The sequence below is a fragment of the Carcharhinus amblyrhynchos genome, chromosome 2 (assembly GCF_965287045.1).
Source record: "Carcharhinus amblyrhynchos chromosome 2, sCarAmb.v2.hapA, whole genome shotgun sequence".
Lineage (NCBI taxonomy): Eukaryota > Metazoa > Chordata > Chondrichthyes > Carcharhiniformes > Carcharhinidae > Carcharhinus > Carcharhinus amblyrhynchos.
In genome coordinates, this window is record NC_137325.1 from 107,420,135 (window position 1) to 107,445,130 (window position 24,996).

Below are 24,996 nucleotides of genomic sequence, written 5' to 3' on the forward strand. Positions count from 1 at the left end.
GTGCTCCCCAAACTTCCAATGGCAAATTTGCACCAGAATTTGGGTGGCATGATAGCACAGTGGTTACACTGCTGCCTCACAGTGCCAGGGACCTGGGTTTGATTTCCAACTTGGGTGACTGTCTGTGTCGAGTTTGCATTTTCTCCCCGTGTCTGCATGGGTTTCTTCCAGGTGCTCTGGTTTCCTCGCACATTCCAAAGATGTGCAGGTTATGTTGATTGGCCTTGCTAAATTGATCCTAGTGTCAGGGGAATTAGCAGAGTAAATGTGTGGGGTTATAAGGATAGGACCTGAGTGGGATTGTGGACAGTACAGGCTCAAGGGGCTGAATGGCCTCCTTCAGTACTGTAGAGATTCTATCATTCTATAATTTGTTGGAATCACTCTTTGCATCTGTTGCAGCAAACAAATTTGTGAATTGAAGGCAGTGCAGCTAATGTTTGATACAGATTTAGATTGCCAGACACAGAATGGAACAGATGTTTACTCAACAATTTTAAGCTCAAATTTTATGATAAAGGATGGGCAGAGTAAGTATGGAAACATGCCCAGATTGGATATAATATCCTTACTGAATTGTACTAAAACCACAGCGTAAAACAATACTTGTAAGTTAATACTTGTAAGTTAACGTTTTTGTCTTTTTATTCCGCAGGTGGAGGTCCACCTCGTTGTCAAACGAGGGGCACGCACACGGTGGGTCGTGCGTGGGCTGCTCTTGGAGGTTCCGGGAGTGGCCTAGTACTTCGTGTCGGTGTGTGTGCTTGATCCTGGACCGGTAGACGGGCGCCGCAACAGCTCAGTGACTAGCACTGCTAGCTGTGCAGATACATGGATTTGGGCCTGTGTCTGTGGGAGTTTGTGCATTCTCCCTGTGGTTGCGTGGGTTTCCTCCGGGCGCTCCAGTTTCCTCCCACACCCCAAAGATGTGCTCTTAGGCTAATTGGTTTTACCAAATTGACACTATTCTCCCCTGAATCTGGCTAAGTTAGGGGTTCCATTCGTAGACACGCAGGGTAGAATAGGTGTAGGGTGATGCGGCGGCGCGGGCTCGTTGGGCCGAAGGGCCTGTTTCCCGTGCTGGGTTGTTCTTTGTTCTTTGTTCTAATAAGTAGGCGCAAATAGGTGACATGTTTGCAAATGGTTTTCTCTAGGTTGTGAGCAATCTATATTTCATTACTGGTTGGAATTCATTGCTTGGTTCACAAACTCAGTAAATAAACAAAAATCGATCGGCAGAATATCAGAATATCCCTGGGGAATAAAGCTTTTTTTTCCACTTAATTGGTTTAAAATTTAAAGAACATCAGTGATAAATTAACCCTGAGGTATCCTGCTGTTCAACTGAATATTTTACTGATTCCCCAGTGTCAATCTGGAATGGTCTAAGTAGCAATCTCAGTGTGTTAATTTAGCAAACTCCAGTGTGGTGTTGATTTTAACGGCAGCGGGACCTTTATGGTTAGCCGTTCAACCTTGTCAATGAGAGTCTCTGTGGAGCAGCAAAATAGTCCCAGTTAAATTATGGCCTCATGTACATAATGGTGTTCATTACACACAAAATCATTTCTTGGAACTTTTATACCATTGTAACAGTATACAACATGGATGTGACATCATTCTGGTCTGGATACTCAGAACATTGAGTCCTGTGATTTTTGAAAAAAATGCAAGTTATGGATGATTTATCAGAAAGGTTCAGCAGAGTTCTCCCAAAAAAATTCTAAGTGTCGAATTTAAGTGAAAACTGGAATAATTCTCGTTGCTTTTTTCAGTGGGAATTCATTTGATTTTATTCCTTATTGTCACATGTATTAACTTACAGTGTTGTTTCTTGCGCACTATGCAGACAAAGCCTACCGTTCACAGAGAAGGAAACAAGAGCAGAATATAGCCATAGCTAGGATGTAGAGAAAGATCAACTTAGTGCAAGGTAAGTCCATTCAAAAATCTGACAGCAGCAGGTAAGAAACTGTTCTTGAGTTGATTGGTACGCAAACTCAGACTTTTGTATTTTTTTCCCAATGGAAGAAGGCGAAAGAGAGAATGTCCGGGGTGCATGGGGTCCTCAATTATGCTGGCTGCTTTGTCGAGGCAGTGGGAAATGTAGACAGAGTCAATGGGTGGGAGGCTGGTTTGAGTGATGGATTGGGCTACATTCACAACCTTTTGTAATTCCTTGTAGTCTTGGGCAGAGCAGGAGTCATACCAACCTGTGACATAATCAGAAAGAATGCTTTCTATGGTGCATCTGTAAAAGTTGGTGAGAGTCGTAGCTGACATGCCAAATCTCCTTAGTCTTCTGAGAAAGTAGAGGCGTTGGTGGACTTTCCTAACTATGGTGTCAGCATGGGGGGGGACCAGGACAGGTTGTTGGTGATTTGGACACCTAAAAACTTGAAACTCTCGACACTTTCTACTTTGTCATCAATGATGTAGACAGGGGCATGTTCTCCTTTATACGTCCTGAGGTTGATGATAATCTTCTTAATTTCGTTGACATTAAGGAAGATATTATTATTGCTGCACCAGTTCACCAGATTCTCTATCTCATTCCTGTACTCTGTCTCATCATTCAAAGAATCTTCAACATTCTGTGCACTGCAGAAGCCACTAGCATGAATATCACTAAATTTCAGGGAGTGAGGCCTATTCCCACTGGAGCGACTGAAATTTGCGTGCTGAGCAGGTCACTGCGCATGCATTGATCTGTCAGCGCTGAGATCAGTGCATGCACAGTGGCCCCATACTGATGGCCTCCCAATCCTCGCAATGCAAGCCTCCCCACACCCCCTCCCCCCCCACCCCCCCACCCCACCATGGCCGGATTGCTGGCCCTGAATTATTCCCAAGCCAGCAGGAACCCCCCATTCCATCCACCTGATTTCCAGCTCCCACCAACTGATCAGCAACGGCAGTTTCTGTTCCCCGCAGTCCTGACCACCCTCCCCCGCTAGTGCTGATTCCCCTCCATCCCCACCCCCACCCCCCCAGCGGGCTGACTGACCCCTGCTGACTTGCCTTCTTAGCCTACCCCGGTCGCTGGCCTCTCTCCTTTCCTCATCGATCCCAATGCATAGAGACAGCAGGACCCCCCATTTCCACTGATCACCCCCTAGCCCTTGCCCCATCAGGCCCCATCCCCTAAGCCTCGTCCCCATATGTGCCATCTCCTTGACATTGTCCTGTGCCTGGTAGGCTGTGCCAGGGTGCCCCTGGGCATTGGCATTTGCCTCTTGGGCAGTGGCAGGGGGCCATTGGAATTATGCTGAGTAATTAGCTCAAGCAGAGAACTGGAGCAAGTGCTGTAAAATGTTATGATAATCTGGCTCAGAAAGGGGAGGCGATGGCTTAGTGATATTATCACAAGACTATTAATCCAGATACTCATCTAATGTCCTGGATATTCAGGTTTGAATCCCACCATGGTGGATGGTAGAATCTGAATTCACTAAATAATATCTAGAATTCAAAATCTGATGACCATGAAACCATTGCCGATTGCTGTAAAAGCCCATCTGGTTCACTAATATTCTTTAGGGAAGAAAATCTGCCATCCTTACCTGGTCTGGAGTGGGATAGCTTGATCTTGGTTTTGGGCATAGCTCAGCACAACATCAAGGGCCAAAGGGCTGTATTGTGCTGTACTGTTCTATGTTCTATGGCCTCCATGTGGCTCCAGAGCCACAGCAGTGTAATTGATTCTCACCTGCCCTAGAAAGGCAACTAGGGATGGGCAATAAATGCTGGACAGCCAAATGAATTTTAAAAAAATGAATTCTTGCTGCACAGCTATTGTGAACTTCTGAAAATATTTATAAGCATTATGCTGATGCAAAATCCATCACAGCAAATATAAAACATTGCAGATGCTGGAAATCTGAAATAAAAACAGCATTTGCAAAGAGAGAAAAAAACTTTCAAGAGAAGCAAACATCAGCTGAATCTACTACATTAATTAGACTTTAGAATGGACCTACATTATATTAAGTTGATCTTTCTCTACACCCTAGTTATGGCTGTAACACTACATTCTGCACCCTCTTGTTTCCTTCTCTATGTATGCTTTGTTTGTATAGCACACAAGAAAAAACTTTTCACTATAAACTAATACATGTGACAATAATAAATCAAATCAGATCAAAAATGATATATATCACAATTTGAATATTTCTTCTTTCAGGATAACTGAAAAACAGATTTGCATAATGGCCCTAACTACTCTTTCAGCGAGCAGTTTTCAGCTGTGAGATTTTAAAGCTAGATATCTATTCAATAAGATGTAGATCACAATTAACCATAGCTTTTTGACTAAGCAAGTACATCACACTGGGAGCTTTTTGAAACATTACCCCCTCCTTAAATGTGATTTGTTTAAATTCTTGAAGCAAGTGATTTTTTTGAAGATGTGACACTATTGAAGGTATTCAACATCATGCAGTAACTTTCTTTATGAGAATTTTCTGATCTGGCTCAAATTATCCAAGGACATTAATGTAAAATAAAGGTATTTGCATTAATTTAAATGATCAAAAAATTTGAGTTAATTATGACAGCCAATATAACCTTGTTGAAAATGGATTAAACTTGTTCATAAATTATCTCATATACAAAGAACAAAGAAAATTACAGGACAGAAACAGGCCCTTCAACCCTCCAAGCCTTCCAAGCCAGCATCGACCACGCTTCCGACTGATCCAGAGTCCCCTACCCTTCCGGGGACCATATCCCTCTATTCCCATCCTGTTCATGCATTTGTCAAGGTGCCCCTTAAAAGTCACTACTGTATCCGCTTCCACTACCTCCTCCGGCAACGAGTTTCAGGCGCCCACAACTCTCTGTGTAAAAAATCTGCCTTGTACATCTCCTTTAAACTTTGCCTCTTGAATCTTAAACCTATGCCCCCTAGTAATTGACTCTTTCACCCCAGGAAAAAGCATCTGACTATCCACTCTGTCCATACCCCTCATAAACTTGTAGACTTCTAATCAGGTCAACCCCTCAACCTTCATTGTTCCGGTAAAAACAAACCAAGTTTCTTCAACCTTCCCTCATAGCTAATGCTCTCCATGCCAGGCAACATCCTGGTAAATCTTTTCTGTACTCTCTCCAAAGCCTCCACATCCTTCTGGTAGTGTGGCAACCAGAATTGAACACTATATTCCAAGTGCGGCCTAACTAAGATTCTATGAAGCTGAAACGTGACTTGCCAATTTTATAACCGAGTGCCCTGGCCAATGAAGGCAAGTATGCCAAATACTTTCCTTGTGCCTTCCTTTCAGAGTTGAGGAGGAACTTCTTCACTCAAAGGGTGGTGAATCTCTGGAATTCTCTGCCCGTTGAAGTGGTGGAGGCTACCTCACTAAATATATTTAAGTCACGGGTAGATAGGTTTTTGATAGACAAGGGAATTAAGGGTTATGGGGAGAAAGTGGGAAAGTGGAACTGATCCACTTCAGATCAGCCATGATCTTATTGAATGGCGGGGCAGGCTCGAAGGGCTAGGTGGCCTACTCCTGCTCCTACTTCTTATGTTCTTATGTTCTTATTACCTTCTCCACCAGCATTTCCACTTTCAGTGCCATGTCTATCTGTACATCCAGATCCCCCTGCCTATCAACATTCTTAAGGGTTCTGCCTTTTACTGTATATTTCCTACCTGTATTGGACCTTCCAAAATGTGTTACCTCACATTTATCTGGATTAAACTCCATCTGCCATCTCTCTGCTCAAGTCTCCAACTGATCTGTATCCTGCTGTACCCTCTGATGGTCCTCACCGCTATCGGCAAATTCACCAACCTTTGCGTCATCTGCAAACTTATTGATCAAACCAGTTACGTTTTCCTCCAAATCATTTATATATATTACAAACAGCAAAGGCCCCAGCACTGATCCCTGAGGAATGCCACTTGTAACAGCCCTCCATTCAGAAACATACCCTTCCACTGCTACCCTGTGTCTTCTTTGATCGAGCCAGTTTTGTATCCACCTTGCCAGCTCAACTCTAATCCCATGCAACTTCACTTTCTGCACCAGCCTGTCATGAGGGAGCTTGTCAAAGTCCTTACTGAAGTCCATGTAGATACCATCAATTGCCCTACCCTCATCAATCATCTTTGTCACTTCCTTGAGAAACTCAATCAAGCTAGTGAGACACAACCTCCCCTTCACCAAACCATGTTGCCTCTCACGTATTCATCCACTTATTTCCAAGTGGGAGTAAATCCTGTTTTGAAGAATCCTCTCCAATAATTTCCCTATCACTGACATAAGGCTCATAGGCCGTAATTACCTGGATTATTCTTGCTACTTTTCTTAAACAAAGGAACAACATTGGTTGTTCTCCAATCCTCTGGGATCTCCCCTGTAAGAAATCTCACAACACCAGGTTAAAGTCCAACAGGTTTAATTAGTAGCTTAAGCCACTAGCTTTTGGAGTGCTGTCCCTTCATCAGGTAAGTGGGAATTCTGTTCACCCCTGTAGCCAGTGAGGATACAAAAATTTTTCTCAAGGCCCCAGCAATTTCCTCCCTTGTCTGTCTTAGTATTCTGGAGTATATCCCATCAGGCCCTGGGGACTTGCCTATCTTAATGTTTCTCAAAACCCCAAGAACTCCTCCTTTTTGATCGCAACATGACCCAAACTAACTACACACCCTTTCCCAGACTTATCATCCACCAAGCCCTTCTCTTTGGTCAATACTGATGCAAAGTACTTATTTAATACCTCACCTATTTCCTCTGGCTCTTTGCATAGTTTTCCCTCGCCTGTCCTTGAGTGGCTAACCCTCTCTCTGGCTACTCTCTTGCTCTTTATATATGTATAAAAAGCTTTGGGATTTTCTTTAATCCTCCTGGCCAATGATTTTTTTGTGACCCCTTTTAGCCCTCCTTACTCCTTGCTTAAGTTTCTTTCTGCTTTCCTTGTATTCCACACTTGCTTTGTGTGTTCCCAGCCTCCTACTCTTGACAAATGCTTCCTTTTTCTCTCTAATTAGGCTCACAATATCTCTCATTATCCAAGGTTGCCAAAACTTGCCATACTTATCCTTCATTCTTCTAGGAATGTGCCGGTCCTGAAGCCTTATCAACTTATAGTTGAAAGCCTCCCACATGTCAGATGTTGATTTGCCCTCAAACATCTGCCCCCAAACTACATTTTTTAGTACCTGCCTAATATTGTTGTAATTAGCCTTTCCCCAGTTTAGCACCTTAACTTGAGGACTACACTTATCTTTACCTATCAGTACTTTAAAGCTTACTGAATTGTGCTCACTGTTCCCAAACTGCTCCCCTATTGAAGCGTCAACCACCTGGCTGAACTCATTCCCCAATTCCAGATCCGGTACGGCTCCTTCCCTAGTTGGGCTATCTACATACTGTTTCAAGAAGCCCTTCTGGATGCTCTTTGCAAATTCTGCCCCATCTATGCCCCTAGCATTAAGTGAGTCCCAGTCAATACAGGGGAAATTAAAATCTCTCACCACAACAACACTGTTACTTTTACACCTTGTCAAAATCTGCCGACATATCTGTTCCACCTGCTGGCAGTTGGGCGGCCTACAGTAAACCCCCAACATTGTGACTGTGCTCTTCCTATCCTGAGCTCTACCCATATTGCCTGGATGTATTAGCCCTCCAAGGTGTCCTCCCTTTGATATTTACATATATTACATATATATGTGCATAAGTAGTTCAGAGCACATTTCAATACATTTAGAAACTTTCATAATTTTTTCCCACTTTCTCACCTGTAAGCTAAATCAAGTGACATTTTATTCTTGTATGACTGAAAGATGCCCAGCTCAGCTCCTTCCCTTGTTGGACCTTCTACATATTGATCTAAAAGGTTCTCCTATGCATATTTCAAGGAATCTACTCCATTCAAGCCCCTAACACTATGTATATCCTAGTTAATGTTGGGAAAGTTGAAATCACCTTATTGTTATGGTTTTTACACAGCTCCACAAATTGTGCACATATTTGCTCTTCAACATCCCTCTGACTATCTGGGAGTCTATAGTAAGTGCCTAACAATGTGGCTACCCTTTTATAATTTCTAAGATCTTCCCACAAAGCTCCATTTGATGCCCCCTCCAAGATATCATCACTCCTTATTGCGGTAACTGTCTCCTCAACTAATAATGCAATGCCTCCTCCTCTTTTACCCACTCTTCTGTCTCGTCTGAAGAGTCTATATCCCAGAATGTTGAGTTGCCAATTGTGTCTTTCTTTCAACCATCTGTGATAGCCACTATATCACACTTCCATGCATCAATCATCACCCTAAACTCATCTGTTTTACCTGCAATACTTGTGATGTTAAAGTAGAGGCCATCCAGCCTAGCCTTACTACCTTGAAACTTAATACAGCTGCACTCCTTCTGACTTGTTTGTTTTACTGTATGATTCTGTGTCCTTATTCTACTAACAGTCCAGCAAAAAGCAAAAATATCAAAGGCTGGATTCTCCAGTCTTCTTCACCCCACTCAGCCAAAATCCCATTCACTGCAGTTGGACTGGAGAATCCCAGCTGTGGGCGAGGTCAGAGGTTTCTGGCACAAGCAAATAGTGAGATGCAATACTGGCCTTAACTATCTTAACCCTATCATAAGTTTCCATTGAAGAGCTCAGCTCCACCATATTTCTCACATGAAGCACCCAAGGCTCTGATTTAATTTTGTTTTATTTGTCATTTTTGATAGATGTTTTTCTGCTTAAAACATTGGAATTGGTAGATGAAAAATGACTAACATGAATCCAATTTATCTTTTACCATTCTGGTAGATACCAATAATGGAGCAGTTGACTGAACATAACAATCAATCTCCATCAATTAGTCTGCAACAGACCCAGAAATGACACCAGGAAATCTCCAGTTGTGGAGAACCTTGAGAACTAAAGGGTTCAGAGTCATCTTTTTTCCTCTAAGCAAGCTACACTTACCAGGGGTCAATTTTCCCTTAGAAAGTGGAACTCAGGTATTGGGAACCTGAATTGGCTTTCCACCTCTGCCTCCAGATTACTAGGAAGCACAACTTTGCCTTGATATGGGTCTGTCAATGTTTATACAACCAATCTCAAGTATTTATAAACACATCAAAAAGTTGGATTGCATCCAAAAGCCCATAAATACTGCAATTAAACAGTTTGACCTTATAAAATCTCAGTAGATATCTAAATTGAAAACATAAAAGCAATCAAAAGTACTTAAAAATTACTTACCTTTTAAAACTCTTCCTGCCTCAATGCAGCCAGGCTAAAACATGACAGTTGCTGAACACATAAAATCCAAATACCAAACTGTTCTTTTCTGGAAGAAATTTATTTAATTTGTATTCGAATGTATCAATACTAGCTGCTTTCACCATCTCCTCTGGTAATCTCCACATATTAAAAATGCACTCACTGCAGATTATTTCTGCAGATTGGTTTTGAATTTACTCCCCTTCAGTTGCAAGGCATTATCCTCTGATTCTACTGCCTAGATAATCTGAAATATCTTCTCGGGATCTACAATACCTAGTCCCAGTAAAATCCTAAGAGCTGAAATCAAATTACCTCTAACCTTCTCTTACAGTGAGGTCATGAACAAATTTACATAATCATGCATCATATAATCCAATCCCTCCATCACCATGTTCATTTTGTTTGCTGTCTCATATATTATCTCAATAGTTGCAATATTGTTGTACTGTGGTGTCAGGCACTGAACAAAGTGTTCTAAGTGCAGTTTACCAATGATTTATATTGTGGCAGAGTTATTTCACTATTTTGGCTTATTTTTAAAAATTCTTTCATGACACGGATACAGCATTGGGCGTTGTTCTTGTTGATTTACGAATGCACCATTGAACATCATCCAGGAATACAAATAGCCATTGGAAATGCTCTGAGTCATCTTCCTTTGCTAGAAATGGGTGTACTCCCTACACTACCTAAACAGATAAGGGAGGGTTCTGATCTAAAAGCCAGAAATTCGCACCAACTGTCAATGGGATTTCACATTGTCTGCAGCCCGCCTGCTAAAATTCCAGTGACGCATGGGATGGGAGTACTCTGGTCAAGAATAGCCATGAAACTTCTAGACATCTTGCCAGTGTCAGCTCAACAGATTAAGTACTGGACTGACAGTGACCCATGGTTATTGAAGGTAAACAGATGTTACAAGGAAATATTAAAGCAGATGACCAAAAGCTCAGCCTCAGAGTCTGTTTTAAAGATCATAGAGTTATAGGCTGAGATTCTCCCAAAAAATTCTAAGTGCCAAATTCACGTTGAGAACTGGAGTAACTCCCATTAGTATTTTTTAGCAGGATTTTCAGAATGAATCTCCCACACTCTGAGCACTGCAGAGTGCCTCAGGAAGATTCATACTGAAAATCAGTGGGCAGGGCTTCTTCCAACTGGAGAGGCTGGCAACATAGCGCTGAGCAAGCCATTGCATGTGAGTCAATCTGTCATAGTGGAGATCTATACATGCACAGTACATACTGCCGGCTTCCCGATCGCTGGCCAGCTCAATCACTAACCAGCTCAATTGCTAGCCAGTCCTGCAACACCACATCGCTGGCCTTCACACCAACCCCCTGGGTCGCTGGCCTCCTGGACAACCCTGTGCCACCCCCGATATCCCCCCACTCTACCCCCATCAGCCCCAATATCCCCAACCATCCTCCACCAGCAGTCCTAATCTCCCCGCACCCACTCCTCCCTGGCAGTCCTGCCCCCCTCACCCCGATGGCCAGCTCTGATCACTTCCTCCCTCCCTCTGCCTGTAATCCCGAATGCAGAGTGGCAGCAGGAACCACCCCTCCCCCCCGCCCCGCATCTCTACCGATCTCCCCGCCATAGGTCCTGTCTCCAATAGACACCACTCCCTTCTGGCCCCACCCCCTTGGCACTGCCTGACACTGGTGAGCATTGCCACTTTTCCCCTTGGGCAGTGCCAGGGAGCCAGGTTGACACTGACAGGGAGCATACCTGACTGGGGGGCGCGGAGTGGTGGGGGGGGGGGGGGGCCTCAATGATTCCTCTTCTGTCCAGCAAGGTCAGACTCTGCATTAGTGGGCAGCTGTTGTAAACCTCTTTGGAGTGAACCAGTCCTGCCGGGGATGGGCGAGGCTAGCAGTTCCAGGCCCACTAATTATAGTAAAATGATGATTATAATATTTAAATCAGCTCCGTGCCAATTTCCAGTGTGGAGCTGATGATGCCAGAAATCCTGGCCCTCACAGACATGTGGAGGCCATGGCCCAGCAGAGTGTCCACTAAACAGCCTCTACTGATGTCTTCCAGCCTGTTGTGCTGCTAGAACAGTGCAGCAAACTGGGAGAACGACCGCCATAGAGTTTTACAAAACTTCAGCCCACCATATACGTACCGGCCATCAAGCATTTATCTATTTTAATCCCATTTTCCAGCACTCGGTGCGTAGCCTTGTATGCTCTGATGTTTCAAGTGCTCATCTAAATGTATCTTAATTGTTGTGAGGATTCCCACTCTACCACCCTTTCAGGCAGTGAGTTCCAGATTCCCACCACCACCTGGGGGAAAAAGTTTTTCCACGAATCCCTTCTAAATGTCCTGCCCCTTACCTTAAATCTATACCCTGTATTTATTGATCCCTTTCTTAAAAGGAAAAGTTCCTGCCTATCAATGTCCCTCATAATTTTGTATACTTTGATCAGGACTTGTTCAGTCTGCTCTGCTCAAGGAAAGCAACCCAAGCCTAACCTGCCTCTCTTCATAGCTGAAACGCTCTAACATGAAACTCCTTTGCACCCTCCAGCACAATCACACCCTTTCCATAGTGTGGCAACTAGAACTCCTGCTGTGGCCTAACCAATGTTTTATACAGCTTCATCATAACTGCCTGCCCTTATATTCTGCACCTTGATAAATAAAGACAAGTATCCCATATACTTTCTTTACCATTTTATCTACCTGTCCTGCTGCCTTCAGGGGTCTCTGGACATGCACTCAAAGGTCCCTCTGGACTTCTGTTCATTGTAAATTCCCTTGCCTTTTTAGTTTTCCCAAAATGCATCACATTACATTTTAAGGGTGAAATTCCATTTGCTATTGTTCTGCCCATCTGACCAATCCAACTATATCATCCTGTAATCTCTGTAATAGCTTTCCTTGCTATTTACCACATCACGATTTTTTGTGTCATCTGAAAACTTGGCTGATCATACCTCCTACTTTCGGGTCTAGGTCATTAATGTACACTACAAACAGCGAGTAACCCAGCACTGATCCCTGTGGTATACAACTGAACAAGATTTCCAGTCACAAAAATGACTTTCGACTATCACCATTTATCTCTTGCCAGTGGGCCAGTTTTGAATCCAATTTGCCAAATTGTTCTAGATCCTATGGGCTCTTACCTTCTTGACCAATCTTCAATGTGGAATCATGTCAAAAGTCTTACTGAAGTCAAAGTAGATTATATTAACTGCATGGCTCTCCTCTACACACAAGTCACCTCCTCAACAAAGTGTCTTTAGGGGGAAAGCAGAGAGGTTTAGCGAGAGGAATTCCAGACTTCAGGATCTTGACAGCAACTGTTAATTTAAAATTTAATATTCATTCATTTTTGTTACTTACAGGTAACCTTTCATATCTTGGTGTGCATAACAATGAACCCATGGAAGTCCATGGGTGCCAATGCATGGAACCTGAAGATTCAGGGATATGGGGCACAGGTGGATGTCTGGAGTTAGCTTGCAGATCAGCAACGATCTCATTGAATGGTGGAATAGGCTCAAGGGATTACTCCTGTATCTATATTTCCATATTCTATGCCATTTGTAACTGAGCATGGAAAAAAACAAAATGTAGTGAAAACAGGAAATGAATACATTTGAAAGCCTTGAATATATTATTCTCCCAGTAATGCAATCACACTTGGACTAAAAAATCTATAATTCAAATTAAGCCATCCAAATAATAGAGGAAATCTAATACTGGAAATTTAATCAGATAATTTGAATGATCTGACTAATGCAGAGGCATTCACAGATTAGCACTGACCATAGCTTTCATTTGTTCAGTCACATGCCTATTTTTTCTAACCAATATTTTCAGCTTTGGTTCAATGCTATCACGTAAATCACAGTCAGATTTCCATTGGCTCAAGCTCTACTCCACTTTGCACGTATTTCTCAGTTTGACACTTCACTGTTGTACTGAGAGAATAGTTTGCTGTTGAAAGTACCACCTTTTAGAAGTTAAATTGAGATCTAATATTTCCGTTCAGTCCATGATATTAGACAGCAATTTACCTACATTACCACTGTGACCTTATGCTGACATACTTTGTTGCTTGATGAAATCTTCTGGGACATTGCAAGGCTAAGAAAATTTGGCATGTCCGCTATGACTGTTTTCAACTTTTACAGATGCACAATAGAAAGCATTCTCTTTGGTTGTATCACAGCTTGGTATTGCTTCTAGTCTGACCAAGACCGCAAAAAACTACAAAGGGTTGTGAATGTAACCCAGTCTATCACGCAAACCAATTTCTCATCTATTGACTCTGTCCACACTTCCCATTGCCTTGGAAAAGCAGCCAGCATAATCAAGGATGCCACGCACCCCAGACATAATCTCTTCCATCGGGACAAGATACAAAAGTCTGAAAACATGTATACCAACTGATTCTAGAACAGCTTCTTCCCTGCTGCCATCAGACTTTTAATGGTCCTATCACATAATAAGCTGATCTTTCTCTACACACTATCAATAATTACAACATTTTAGTCTTATTCCTATCCTTTCCTTCCCCCCCATGCAGTCTACGAATGGTATGTTTTGTCTGTATAGCTCGCAATACTTCTCAATATCCCAATTTATGTGACAATAAGTCAATTCAATCAATTGAATTCAAAAGGAAATTATCCGTAAGTTCTTTACATTTTATAACACATTCAATTCTCTCAGGAAGATTACTTCCTTCTGAAGTCTGTTGCTAGCTTACTCTTTGCTACCTTTATGAGTTTTGTTATCAGCAAACAATTAAATTATTCCCTGTTGCCAAAGTCCAGGCCACCAATATATTTTACTTATTTGGTTGAGTGGAGAACATGCTTGAGGGGCTGAATGACCTTCTGCTTTTCCTAATGTCCATATGTTCCTTAACATTACTCCTTCTCTGTGGTGGCGCTAAGGGGGAAAATATTGTTCGCATAGAGTCAAGCAGTCCTGCACATCGTGGGCTGATTCCCCAGGCACAGTGTCATGAAGTTTGTCCAGCAATCCTCCATTGATATTATGATGAAATTTATGTGGGCTGCACAGATAGTTGACCTGAGGTGTTGTCTAATCCAAGGAAATTGAAAGTGCACTCTGCCACTTGGAGCTATGCTATTCAAACACATTTTCTGCCTGAATGCTTGAACATTTCTGACTTTCAGCATAAGTAATTGTGCATAAGATACTTGATGAGTGTACTGAGGAGAGTAAGTTCGAGGTATTATTTGAACTTAAATTCTAATTGTGTTCATTTGCATCTTTAACCATTTAGGCAGCAGGAGACAGTTTGGTTTAGTAACACAGAAAATCTTTAATAAGCTGTAGATGAATATTTATCTTACTTGCCTGCTATGGCTCTTGCTTTCTGGTTCATCTTTGGGTATAGATTGACATTTGGTCTCTGTTCTCTCTCTGAAATTTCTGCTTCTTTGTGGACAGCAGGCTCTTGCTGTGTAACTTGGTCAGTGAAAGTTTCTGCTTATTAACTCATTCCAAGCCACAATCCACAGCAGACTTCAGTGTTGCAGCTGGCATGTTATTGGGGTCAGTAACATTTGCTGCGTCCAGTCACCTTATGACATCAGGTGAAGTGAACTGAATTAGTTCAATGCTGGCATATGTGCTGAAGGAAACCTTAGGAGGCCAAGATATGTTAACCACTTGACATATCTGTTTGGTTATGAATGTTTCAGCTTTATTTTTGGGCTCGTACAAGGCGCCTCCATCATCGAGGATGGGGATGTTCATGGAATCTCCTCCTCCCGTTTGTTAAAACCATAGAATTCCTATAGTGTAGAAGGAGGCCATTCAATGATCATTCATAGATTTTTTTTTGTCCCTGTTTGGCCTATTACTATGAGATCTCATTTTGCTAATGGAAGCCCAGGGCCATTCCCTCCCATTCTGCCCTTGAGACGACATATTAAAGGATGATAAAAGAATTTTGAAAGTTGGTGGTTGGATCATTCTGTGAGTAAGACTCATCTGTGGGACAAAACCCCAGGATCTTACTGAAGATGCTCCAAGGTTGACTGGGCTGAATGCATTTCTATCATCCAAGTCAAAAGGCTAGATTGGAGGTACATTGGGCTTTGTGTGTGAATATAAACTGTGGTCAGGAACTTTTAATATAGAACACACAGAGTCAATAGAAGGATTTAAGTATTAAAATCATTGTTTATTACAGCCTTGAAAGCATTTCTGTGTCATGTAACATTGTTTTATTTGGGGATGAGGTTACTTCGCATGATAGTAATGGCTAAATCAATAAATGCAGGTTCAATTATAAAAGTAATTAATCTAACAAAAAGGTTTGTATTTTATTATTGAACCAATTTGTATTAAAATTTCCCTATATTGATCACAAATATTACATTTTCAGTATGATAGACATCAGTAAAAATAATCCAATATAAAATATCCATAAGAATGATCATCTGTAAAACATTGCAAGTTCATAGCTGCAGTACCTGCCATTTAAAAAGATGCAGCTCAGCTTTACTACATTAAAGGCACTTACAAATGAAAGTTATTTTCACAGTACAGCAGCATCTTGGATAAATGTGTTTTCTATAAACATTTCTACACTGACACAGAAATTATCACCACTTAATCAGTTTTGCATTGCTCAGACACTATCCACCTAAAAGTGCTTAACCTGTGAAAAGATTTTAGCAACATTACAAAAAATGCAAGGCACTATGGAAGTTACTTAATATTTTAGAGTAGAAAACAGAATTATATATTAAAAATGAACTTTCTTCCGGTGGTAGTTTAAAGTGCTAATGTACTAACAACCACCACTGAGTTCAAATTCCACACCAAGCTCCACTGAAGGTACAGATATTGGCACAACAGAACTTAAAACTGCCCACTTCTGCAAAATACCCTGCATTGGTTCAAATTCTGCTACAAAAGGAAAAAAAACAATCCAATTGATTGACTAAATGTCTTTTGAGTATCCACTTAAAAATTGCAGAATTTTCCCTTCAATATTGCCCAAGTATAAAAGACGATGGGAATCCCAGATGTTCATTGTTAATGTCAGAAAAAAAAGCATAAAATTTGAGATGAAAATCATTTTTCCTAAAGATGGTATTAAACATAAGAAAAATTAAATATCAATATTTCTCAATATAGAAAGAGCAGAACTGCCCTAATTCCCCAAAATAGCTACTTCTGGTAACGATTAAAGTCTCTGAAGAAATCATTTCTTTTGTGGTCTTTCCACTCCAGTTATTACATTATTTTGTGATCAACCATGTGTCAAACTTCAACATTGACTAGTAAAAAAGTTTTGTTTTCATTTGTATATACAGAGGATGATGCAGTCTGATAACATTTGCAACATTTCAATGACCAGGATGCAGGCTGACTTCTAAATATTTTTAAAAGAAACACCTAAGTTGTCACAATTGTTGTACTGGAAGAAAGGCAATTCTCACAATACGAGAATGAAGCTTTCTATATTTAAACAATCCAATAAAAAATATTCAACAAAATAGAAACATGACAGAATGTGGGGCTTTTTTTTTTAAAAAGTGCACTAGAGTTATAGGTATCACAATGTGCAATTGCCAGATCTGCTTATTTGCACTATAGGATCATCAGTGATCTTCGGGTGCACAGTCCTCTCTTTTAGCAGTAGCTTCACTGTCCATGTCATCCGTATTAAGAGTGGAATCAGTTTTATATTTTGACTTCCATTCCCATCCGCGTCGAATTCTACCTAATCTTTTCGCAAGGCATGGGAACAGAAATATTGCTTTGCACAGCAAAACTACAATGGGCAAGAAAACTGCAATTATAAATGTTGGAGGCGTATACCAGACGAAGTATTTCAGCTCCACCCACTTTCTCCAGGCATACACCAGAGCATGAAGAGTACACAGGAATAATGCACAATATCCCATCTTTGACTGCAACATAGAGGATACAAAAGTATTAAAGTGCTATTTAAAAGCCTTTTGACACAAATATCAATGAGCAAGTGTCACCAGTAAGTAACACAGAACAAAAATACTGCTCCAAAGAGAATCATGATAAGAAAAACATCAGTTCCTAAAAATTCAATCTATGTTATACAAAATATATAGCTAATACTCACTGGGCAGGGAATTCCAGAGATTCACAAGGGTTGTGAAGTAAAGGAATTAAGGGTTAAAGGTGAGCAGCGGGTAAGTGGAGCTGAGTTCACGAAAAGATCAGCTATGATCTTATTGAATGGCAGAGCAGGCTCGAGGCACCAGATGGCCTACTCCTGCTCCTAATTCTTATGTTCTTACTAGTTTTTACTCATTATATCAATTTGCATTGTTAAACCCATGAAGGTGCCCAAATGCAACATGTGCACAATTATTTTGAGTAAGCAACTTTAGCAACTCAAACAGGGACCATAGAACCCCTACAGTGCAGGAGGAGGCCATTTGGTCCATCGAGTCTGCACCAACTCTTTGACAGAGCATCTTACCCAGGCCTTATCCCACATGTTCTCCCCACTAATCCTCCCTACAAATATTGGGACGCTAAGAGATGATTTAGCATTTCCAATCCATCTAACCTGTAAATCTTTGGAGTGATGAAGAAACTGGAGCATCTGGAGGAAACACAAGCAGACACAGGTCGAATGTGCAAACTCCACACAGTCACTCTGGCTGGAACTTAACCCGAGTCTCTATTGCTGTGAGACAGCAGTGCCAACCACAGTGCCACTGTACCATGTATATAAAAACAGTCCATTTGATATTATCCAACAAGGCTTTTAATTGCACACTGCCATAATTGACTCACATCCTGATCGCATCACACCTGATCACGAACATCTATCATTTTTGCTCCAAATCTGCTGTTTGGATATTCACAAAATGAGTTAAAGACAGAATTTCCTGCCAACTTCCTCTACTCTGAGGAGGATACTTGGATCCCCTATCTCTTTGTAAATACACTTTTAATTGGAAACCCAGCAGAATGATGTACAGTCCAGCCCATGCTCCTCACCCCATAGCTGTGGTGCTACACACGGATCATTTCGTATCCATTAAAATGTACCTGTATACACTGAAATTCTCTCCAATTCAATGAATTGCTGACAGAAGGAACTGAAGTCACGGCCAATATGGCAAGAATTGCAAGGCCCAAAATTCCCAGTGAAACATAAATTTCCATTCTCCAGACATCATCCTCAATCCAGGCGTTTTCTTTGTTTTGTTTTACCTATTAGATCACAACAAAAACATCAATATGCCATAGTTAAAGCACAAACTGCTGGAAATACTCTGCACGTCAGGCAACAACTGTGGGGAGAAATAGATCTGGGGCGGGATTTTCCGACTGTGCTCACCCCAAAACTGAGGTCAACAGACTTTTGCAGGGTCTGCCTCTCCGTCCATTATGATTCTTGTGGCAGGCAGGACAGGAAAATTCCCCCCTTGATTTTTTATCTGTTTCTCTCCACAGATGCTGCCTGCTTTGGTTGAGTATATCCAGATTTTCAGCAAAATTACTTGTAATTTTTTAAAAAAAATCAAAATTAAAATTTTTTACTAAAATTTAAATTCCTTGTTCCACAGAATTGCAAGCTAGTTATATAGTTCTTTCAAAGCAGTGCAGTTAATGTTCTGTTAATACGGGCAACTCATGCCATAAATTTGGGATCTGAGTGCCAGTTCTTAACTACTGACCATGAACTAATGCCACATGACAAAGGACAGCCGAATGTTTTAATGATGAAGAGTTAAAAAAAATGGCAACAAGTACAATTTTAAATAACAACATATACATAGTGCCCTATTTTACCACTTTCATTCTAAGTGCTGGGTGGACTTGAATATGGGAGTGTTTCAGATCCAACTTTTAGACCTGTTCTCCAGCGCCCCCACACTCATTCTGCCTGAAAAATCGCTGAATCACGATTCTGAATCACGCTGCACAAGCCCGTGATCAGCACCTCCAACTGCGCATATGCAGAAAAAAAAATAGAAAAATGCTCCCCTGCCACAAGGTCCCTGGATCAGATAATGACTCCCCCGGCCCCCACATGTATTGCCCCACCTCCAGAACATTAGTGACCCCCTTATCCCCCTACTCCTCCTGCTACCCAGACCGATTGCAGCCCCTTGCCCCCATTCCGCCCCTCCCACTGATCACATGCAGAGTGGCAGCGGACTCTCTCTTACTCCTCACTGAGCGGAAGCAAACTGGCAGCAGACCCCCGCCTCCGCATACATCTGACCAAGGAACAGTTCCTGAGGCAACTCAAGTTCAACGGTGGCGGTCAATAAACTGAATCACTAAATACAAACCAACCTGGAGCCTCAGACCACAGAGGGGACAATCCTACCAGCAGCCGTGAAGGTCACCGACACCTTAAATTTGTGTGTCAGGTCTTTGCAATCAGGAGCAGAAGTCTCCAACATTTTCTAATATGCTGTTTGTTGCAGCATTTAGGAGACCATGCAGGACATCTACTCCAGATGAGAACAGTACAGTGTCATCCCGTTTCACTCTGCTGACTATCCTGAGTGAAAAGACTTTGATAGAATTGCAGGAATCCTAAGCCTGCACAGCACCATTGTCTGCATGCGGGTGGGTTGATGGATCCTTCATGGCAATAGGAAGAGCTCCCGTAACCACTAAAGACTATACTTTCCACTACCCCAAATAAACAGCCAACCACAATAACCTTCTTAATAATATCTTTATCCAAAAATACATCCAAATACAGAAACAAACTATTCACCCTTATGCCTCTCATGCAGTGCAACTGTGGCTAGGGTATGGCAAGCTTTCAATATTCGCTAGCAGGGTGGGAGTAAAGACTGCAAAGAGCTCTTAGGAATCTGGCTTCTAACTAAACCATCTCAGCATGTGCAATTACAGACTGGGCTGATTGGCTGAGAGGCAACATCATAGGTAGGTAACAGCTGGTACTGCACAAATGCTGCCAGCCTCAGAGGACAGCAACTTCATGCTCTACAGTGCCACCCTTATACAGCAGCTTCTCCACAGTCCTAGAATGAGCGTCATGTGGACTCACAATATTAACTTTTGAAAGCATGCCACTTATCAAAAGTCCCTTTTCCTTCCCACAGACTCCCCCAATTAACTTTGTTTCTCTCTCTACAAATACTGGCAGACTTGCTGAGCTTTTCCAGCATTTTCTGTTTTTGTCCTGTCATGTGAGTAACCTGTTGCAGGACAGATTGCTGGATTATTGCTTGAGCCGGTAAGAGATTCACAGCCATGAAGACAACAGTTTGAACATGTGTGGCAACAAGCATGGATCCCATGACCTCTATCGCAGCTCCCACTGAGGGGTCGGGCGACCTCGGCCCAGGTTGCAGTGGAGGCTGAGACAGCAGCCCCCACAATGAGCCATCCCAGTTAGATCTGTTAATGCTGTCAGCGAGTTGGCCACCACTCCAAGGTCTCCAAGGTCTGCACAATGTCTTCTGCCACACTGGAGCTGTATGCTCCTCCATACTTCTTGACAGTGACAGGAGGCAGTCTTGGGTGTCCGCCGGTGCATCAAGTGTATCAATGTGCACGCTCAAGAATTTTCCTGGCGGCTAACCCATCAAAGTACTCCAATAAAAGCAAAATACTGTGGAGACTGGAATTTTGAAATAAAAACAGAAAATGTGGGGGAAAACTCTGCAGGTCTGTCAGCATCTGTGGAGAAAGAACAAATTAACGTTTCGAATCCGTACTGTTATTTTCTCTCTCCACAGATGCTGACAGACCTGCAGAGTAGGTCCACTGTTTTCTGTTTCTGTCCAAGTGCTCATCTGAAAGTCATCCATAATTGCTCCTGGATTCATCCTACCAACTGGGCAAACAGTAGAATAAACAGGCTACCTACAAACAATTGGTTACTTAAAAAGGTCAGAGAGAAGGAAATACTTGCATTTATATGGCACTTTATCACATCTCCATACATCCCACAGCACTCCAAAATTCTCTCAATTCATTATTTTTTTGAGTAGTAAAGATATCCATACAATATTGAGTTGAATATATGATAGGTTGTGTAGAGCTATATTCATTCACTTCACAATTCAGCATCCAACTGAACTTGGTCAAGAACAAAGCTAAGGATGAGGACAGGTCACTTAGCTCAGTAGGTTCAATGTTTCACAGAAGTAGGAAAAAAAATCTGGATAGATTTCAAAGCTGTATGAGTGAATCCTCCAAACTAATGCACATTTCAAAAAAAATATAAGGGACTGATACAGATTAACCTGAAGTTAAACAACAAATTAAGGTATTATCTTATCTGGATAGCCACACGAGCAGACTGAGAATGGAGGGATACAGAAGAATGGTCTAGTTGGACCAATGAGCGGTGAGGGTTGGAGGGCCGAAGGGCCTGTTTCCTGTGCTGTATTGTTCTTTGTTCTTTGAACTGCAGTATACACAAGGAATTTTCCAGTTATATTATTGTTAATGATTTATTTGCCAGTGGTAGTGGTTGGGACAATGTTATTGTAGCGATAATCATAGAACCCTTATAGTGTAGAAGGAGGCCATTTGGCCCATTGAGCCTGCACCGACCAAAATCCCACTCGGGCCCTATTCCCCTATCCCCACATATTTACCCTGACACTAGGACAATTTAGTGTAGCCAATCAACCTAACCGCACATCTTTGGACTGTGGGAGGAACCTGGAGCACCTTGAGGAAATCCACGCAGATTTGGGAGAATGTCAATGCCCAAGACCAGAATTTGGTCACAGTCAGTGACCAAGACCGGAATTGAACCTGGGTCCATGGTGTTGTGGGGCAGCAGTGCTAACCACTGTGCCACTCTGCCGCCCAAAATGCATTGTAACCATATTTGAGTATGTCCAAAATGTTCAAAAGCCTGCAGTACTGGAGTAGGAGATGAAGTGATAGCTTGCAAAGCTAAAAGGATTGCGGATGAGTTTTCTGAGAACAGGCGTTTCTGAAAGTGAGGCACACTGCAGCCTGGGAGCACAATTTAAAGATCTAAAACAAGCTAATTTGAGACTAGAACTAGGAAGAGAGACTGGGAAATAAAATGAAAAACTCATGAAAGCAGCAGGAAATGTTTAAAAGAGAGATATAGAAACTTCAAGAGAAATATATATTTCTAAAATAACACAATGAATGAGTCAATAATGAAATGCCATGGATGAATAAAGAAGTACGAGGAAAAATAGTAACCGAAATAAAAGAAAAACACCCTAAGTACATAGACAATAAAGAAGGTGACAGAAGAGAATACAAGCAGATTTTTTGGCCACACTCACCCCAAAACTAGAAAACATGCCCGAAATCAACGGACTTTTGCATGGTTTGCCCCTCGCCCGCTATGATTCCCGTGGTGGGTGGGATGGGAAAGTTTTTAAGTTTAAGTATTATTGTCACAAGTAGACTTACATTAACACTGCAGTGAAGCTACTGTGAAAATCCCCTAGTTGCCACACTCCAGCGCCTGTTCGGGTCACTGAGGGAGAATTTATCATAGCCAATGCAGCTAACCAGCACATCTTTAAGACTGTGGGAGGAAACTGGTGCACCTAGAGTAAACCCACACAGACACGGGGAGAACATACACAGATAGTGACCCAATCGGGAATCGAATCGGGGTCCCTGGCACTGTGAGGCAGCAATGCTAACCACTGTGCCACCTATTGAAGCTATAATTACAGCTATAGCAAACAGCTATTCTGTTCTTAATCTCGCTGGGGGGGAAAAGCCCCCTCAAGATAAATTAAGAACAGAATCAAAAAATCAATTTGGAAAACCAAGAGAAATTAGAAAATTTAAATATCAAGGAATATATATTAAGAGAAGTAATAATATATACACACAGAAAAATCAGGATAGGACTTGTATAGTAAACTCTCAGATAATGGCAGACATATTAAACATATCTTTGACTCCAATTTACCAGGGAGATGAAGAAGGTAGTAATGCTATTGGAGGAAGGGATCAAAAATAATATTTAAGATGGAAATGAGGGAGATATTTGATATACCAAATCAAACTTAGGATAAAACCTTAGTCTGGATGGACTGCATCCACACACATTTAAAGTAAGGAAGTGATAGTAAAAGCACAATTCCATGAATGCGAAAATTATTTAGAAAAGGATGTATATTTGTATACTGAAAAAAGGAAAAAAAGATCAAATCCAGGGAATGAAAAACCAACCAGCTTCGTGTCAGTGGTAGGAAAAAGTTGAAATATTGCACAAAGATGTCATAAGAAAAAAAATTAAAGAGAAGGCAACCCGGAATAAAGCATAATACTGTTTGATGCGTTGACAAATAGCTAAACCAAATGCTGAAGACAGATAGGAAAATAAATTGTGAAAAGGAGAAAAAGGTTACACAGGAACAAAGATAGGTTAAGTGAGTGGGCAAAGATCTGGCAAACAGAGTATAGTGTGAGAAAATGTGGCAGGAAGAATGAAAAAAGAAAATTATTTCAGTGACAAGAGATTACAGAGCTCTGAGGTTCGGGGGATCTGAGTGTCTCAGTACATAAATCACAAAAGGCTAGTAGTATGTAGGTACAGGAAATAACTAGGAAAGCAAATAGAGTGCTTTAGTTTATTGTGAGGAATGGGTTTCAAAAGTATGTAGGTTGTGGTTTAGTTATACAGGGCACTTGTGAGACCACATCTGGAGTTCTGTGTACAGTATTGGTCCCTTTACTAAGGAAAGATGGAAGTATCAGAATCACAGAATCCTATGGTGCAGAAGTAGCCTTTTGGCCCATCGAGTCTACATTGACACATGAAAGGCCCTGATCTGCCCGCCTAATCCCACTTGCCAGCACTGGCCCATAGTCCTGAATGTTATGGTGTACCAAGTACTCATCCAGGTACTTTTTAAAGGATTTGAGGCATCCTACCTCCTACACCCTCCCAGGCAGCGCATTCCAGACCGTTACTACACTCTGAGTAAAAAAGATTTTCCTCAAATCCCCCTAAACCTCCCACCCTCACTTTTAACTTGTGTCCCCTTGTAACTGTTCCTTCAACAATGGGGAAGAGTTGCTCCCTACCCACTCTGTCCACATCCCTCACAAGTAGTTCAGAGACGGTTTACTAGACTAATACCTGCAATGGGCAGGTTGGCTCCTGAGGAAGGGTTGGACAGGTTACGCTTGTATTACAAAGAACAGAACAGCACAAGAAACAAGCCCTTAGGCCCTACAAGCCTACGCCACCCATTTTAACAGACTCAGTGAGTGCCTTATTCAAGTCTTTCATCGCTCAGCGACGTTTTTGTCTACCTCTAGTGGAACTCCACAATAAAGGGGGTGGAAATTTAGGGGATTATATGTACGCCAGGTTAAGGAAGATCCAATTCAGGGACAATATATTGACGCCAATCAGTCTAAAAAGCACGTCTTTGTGATGTGGGAGGAAACCGGAGCACCCGGAGAAAACTCATGCAAGCACGGGGAGAATGTGCAAACTCCCACAGACATTGATCCAAGCCAGAGATCTGACCCGGGTCCCTGTAACTGTACAGCAGACAGTGATTGTCACTGAGCTGACGTGTTGCCCGTCAATTGGTCCAGATTAAGTGTACACTAACGGACGTGAAGCACTAGGCAACTCTCAAAGCAACATCCAAGAGTATCCCTCGCACGACCCACTGCGTGTATGCACCTTGTTGGTCAACAAGGCGGACCGGAGTTTAGAAGAATGAAAGGTGACTTGATTGAAACCCTTAAAATTCTGAGGGGTTTTGACAGG

The 24,996-nt window shown here is 41.9% G+C and overlaps 1 protein-coding gene across 1 annotated transcript in view; it reads right to left on the reverse strand.

Annotated features, from left to right (window-relative positions):
• Positions 1-15,417: 15,417 nt before the first annotated feature.
• The window catches only part of LOC145361400 (STEAP1 protein-like), a 28,255-nt gene continuing 18,676 nt past the window's right edge, over positions 15,418-24,996 (reverse strand). Inside the window, exons 3-4 of the mRNA XM_080217121.1 lie at positions 18,309-18,473; positions 15,418-17,179 (exon numbers count right to left, since the gene is read on the reverse strand). Coding sequence (XP_080073247.1) covers positions 16,868-17,179; positions 18,309-18,473 — 477 coding nt within the window. The 3' untranslated portion in view covers positions 15,418-16,867. The remainder of the gene's footprint in view (positions 17,180-18,308; positions 18,474-24,996) is intronic.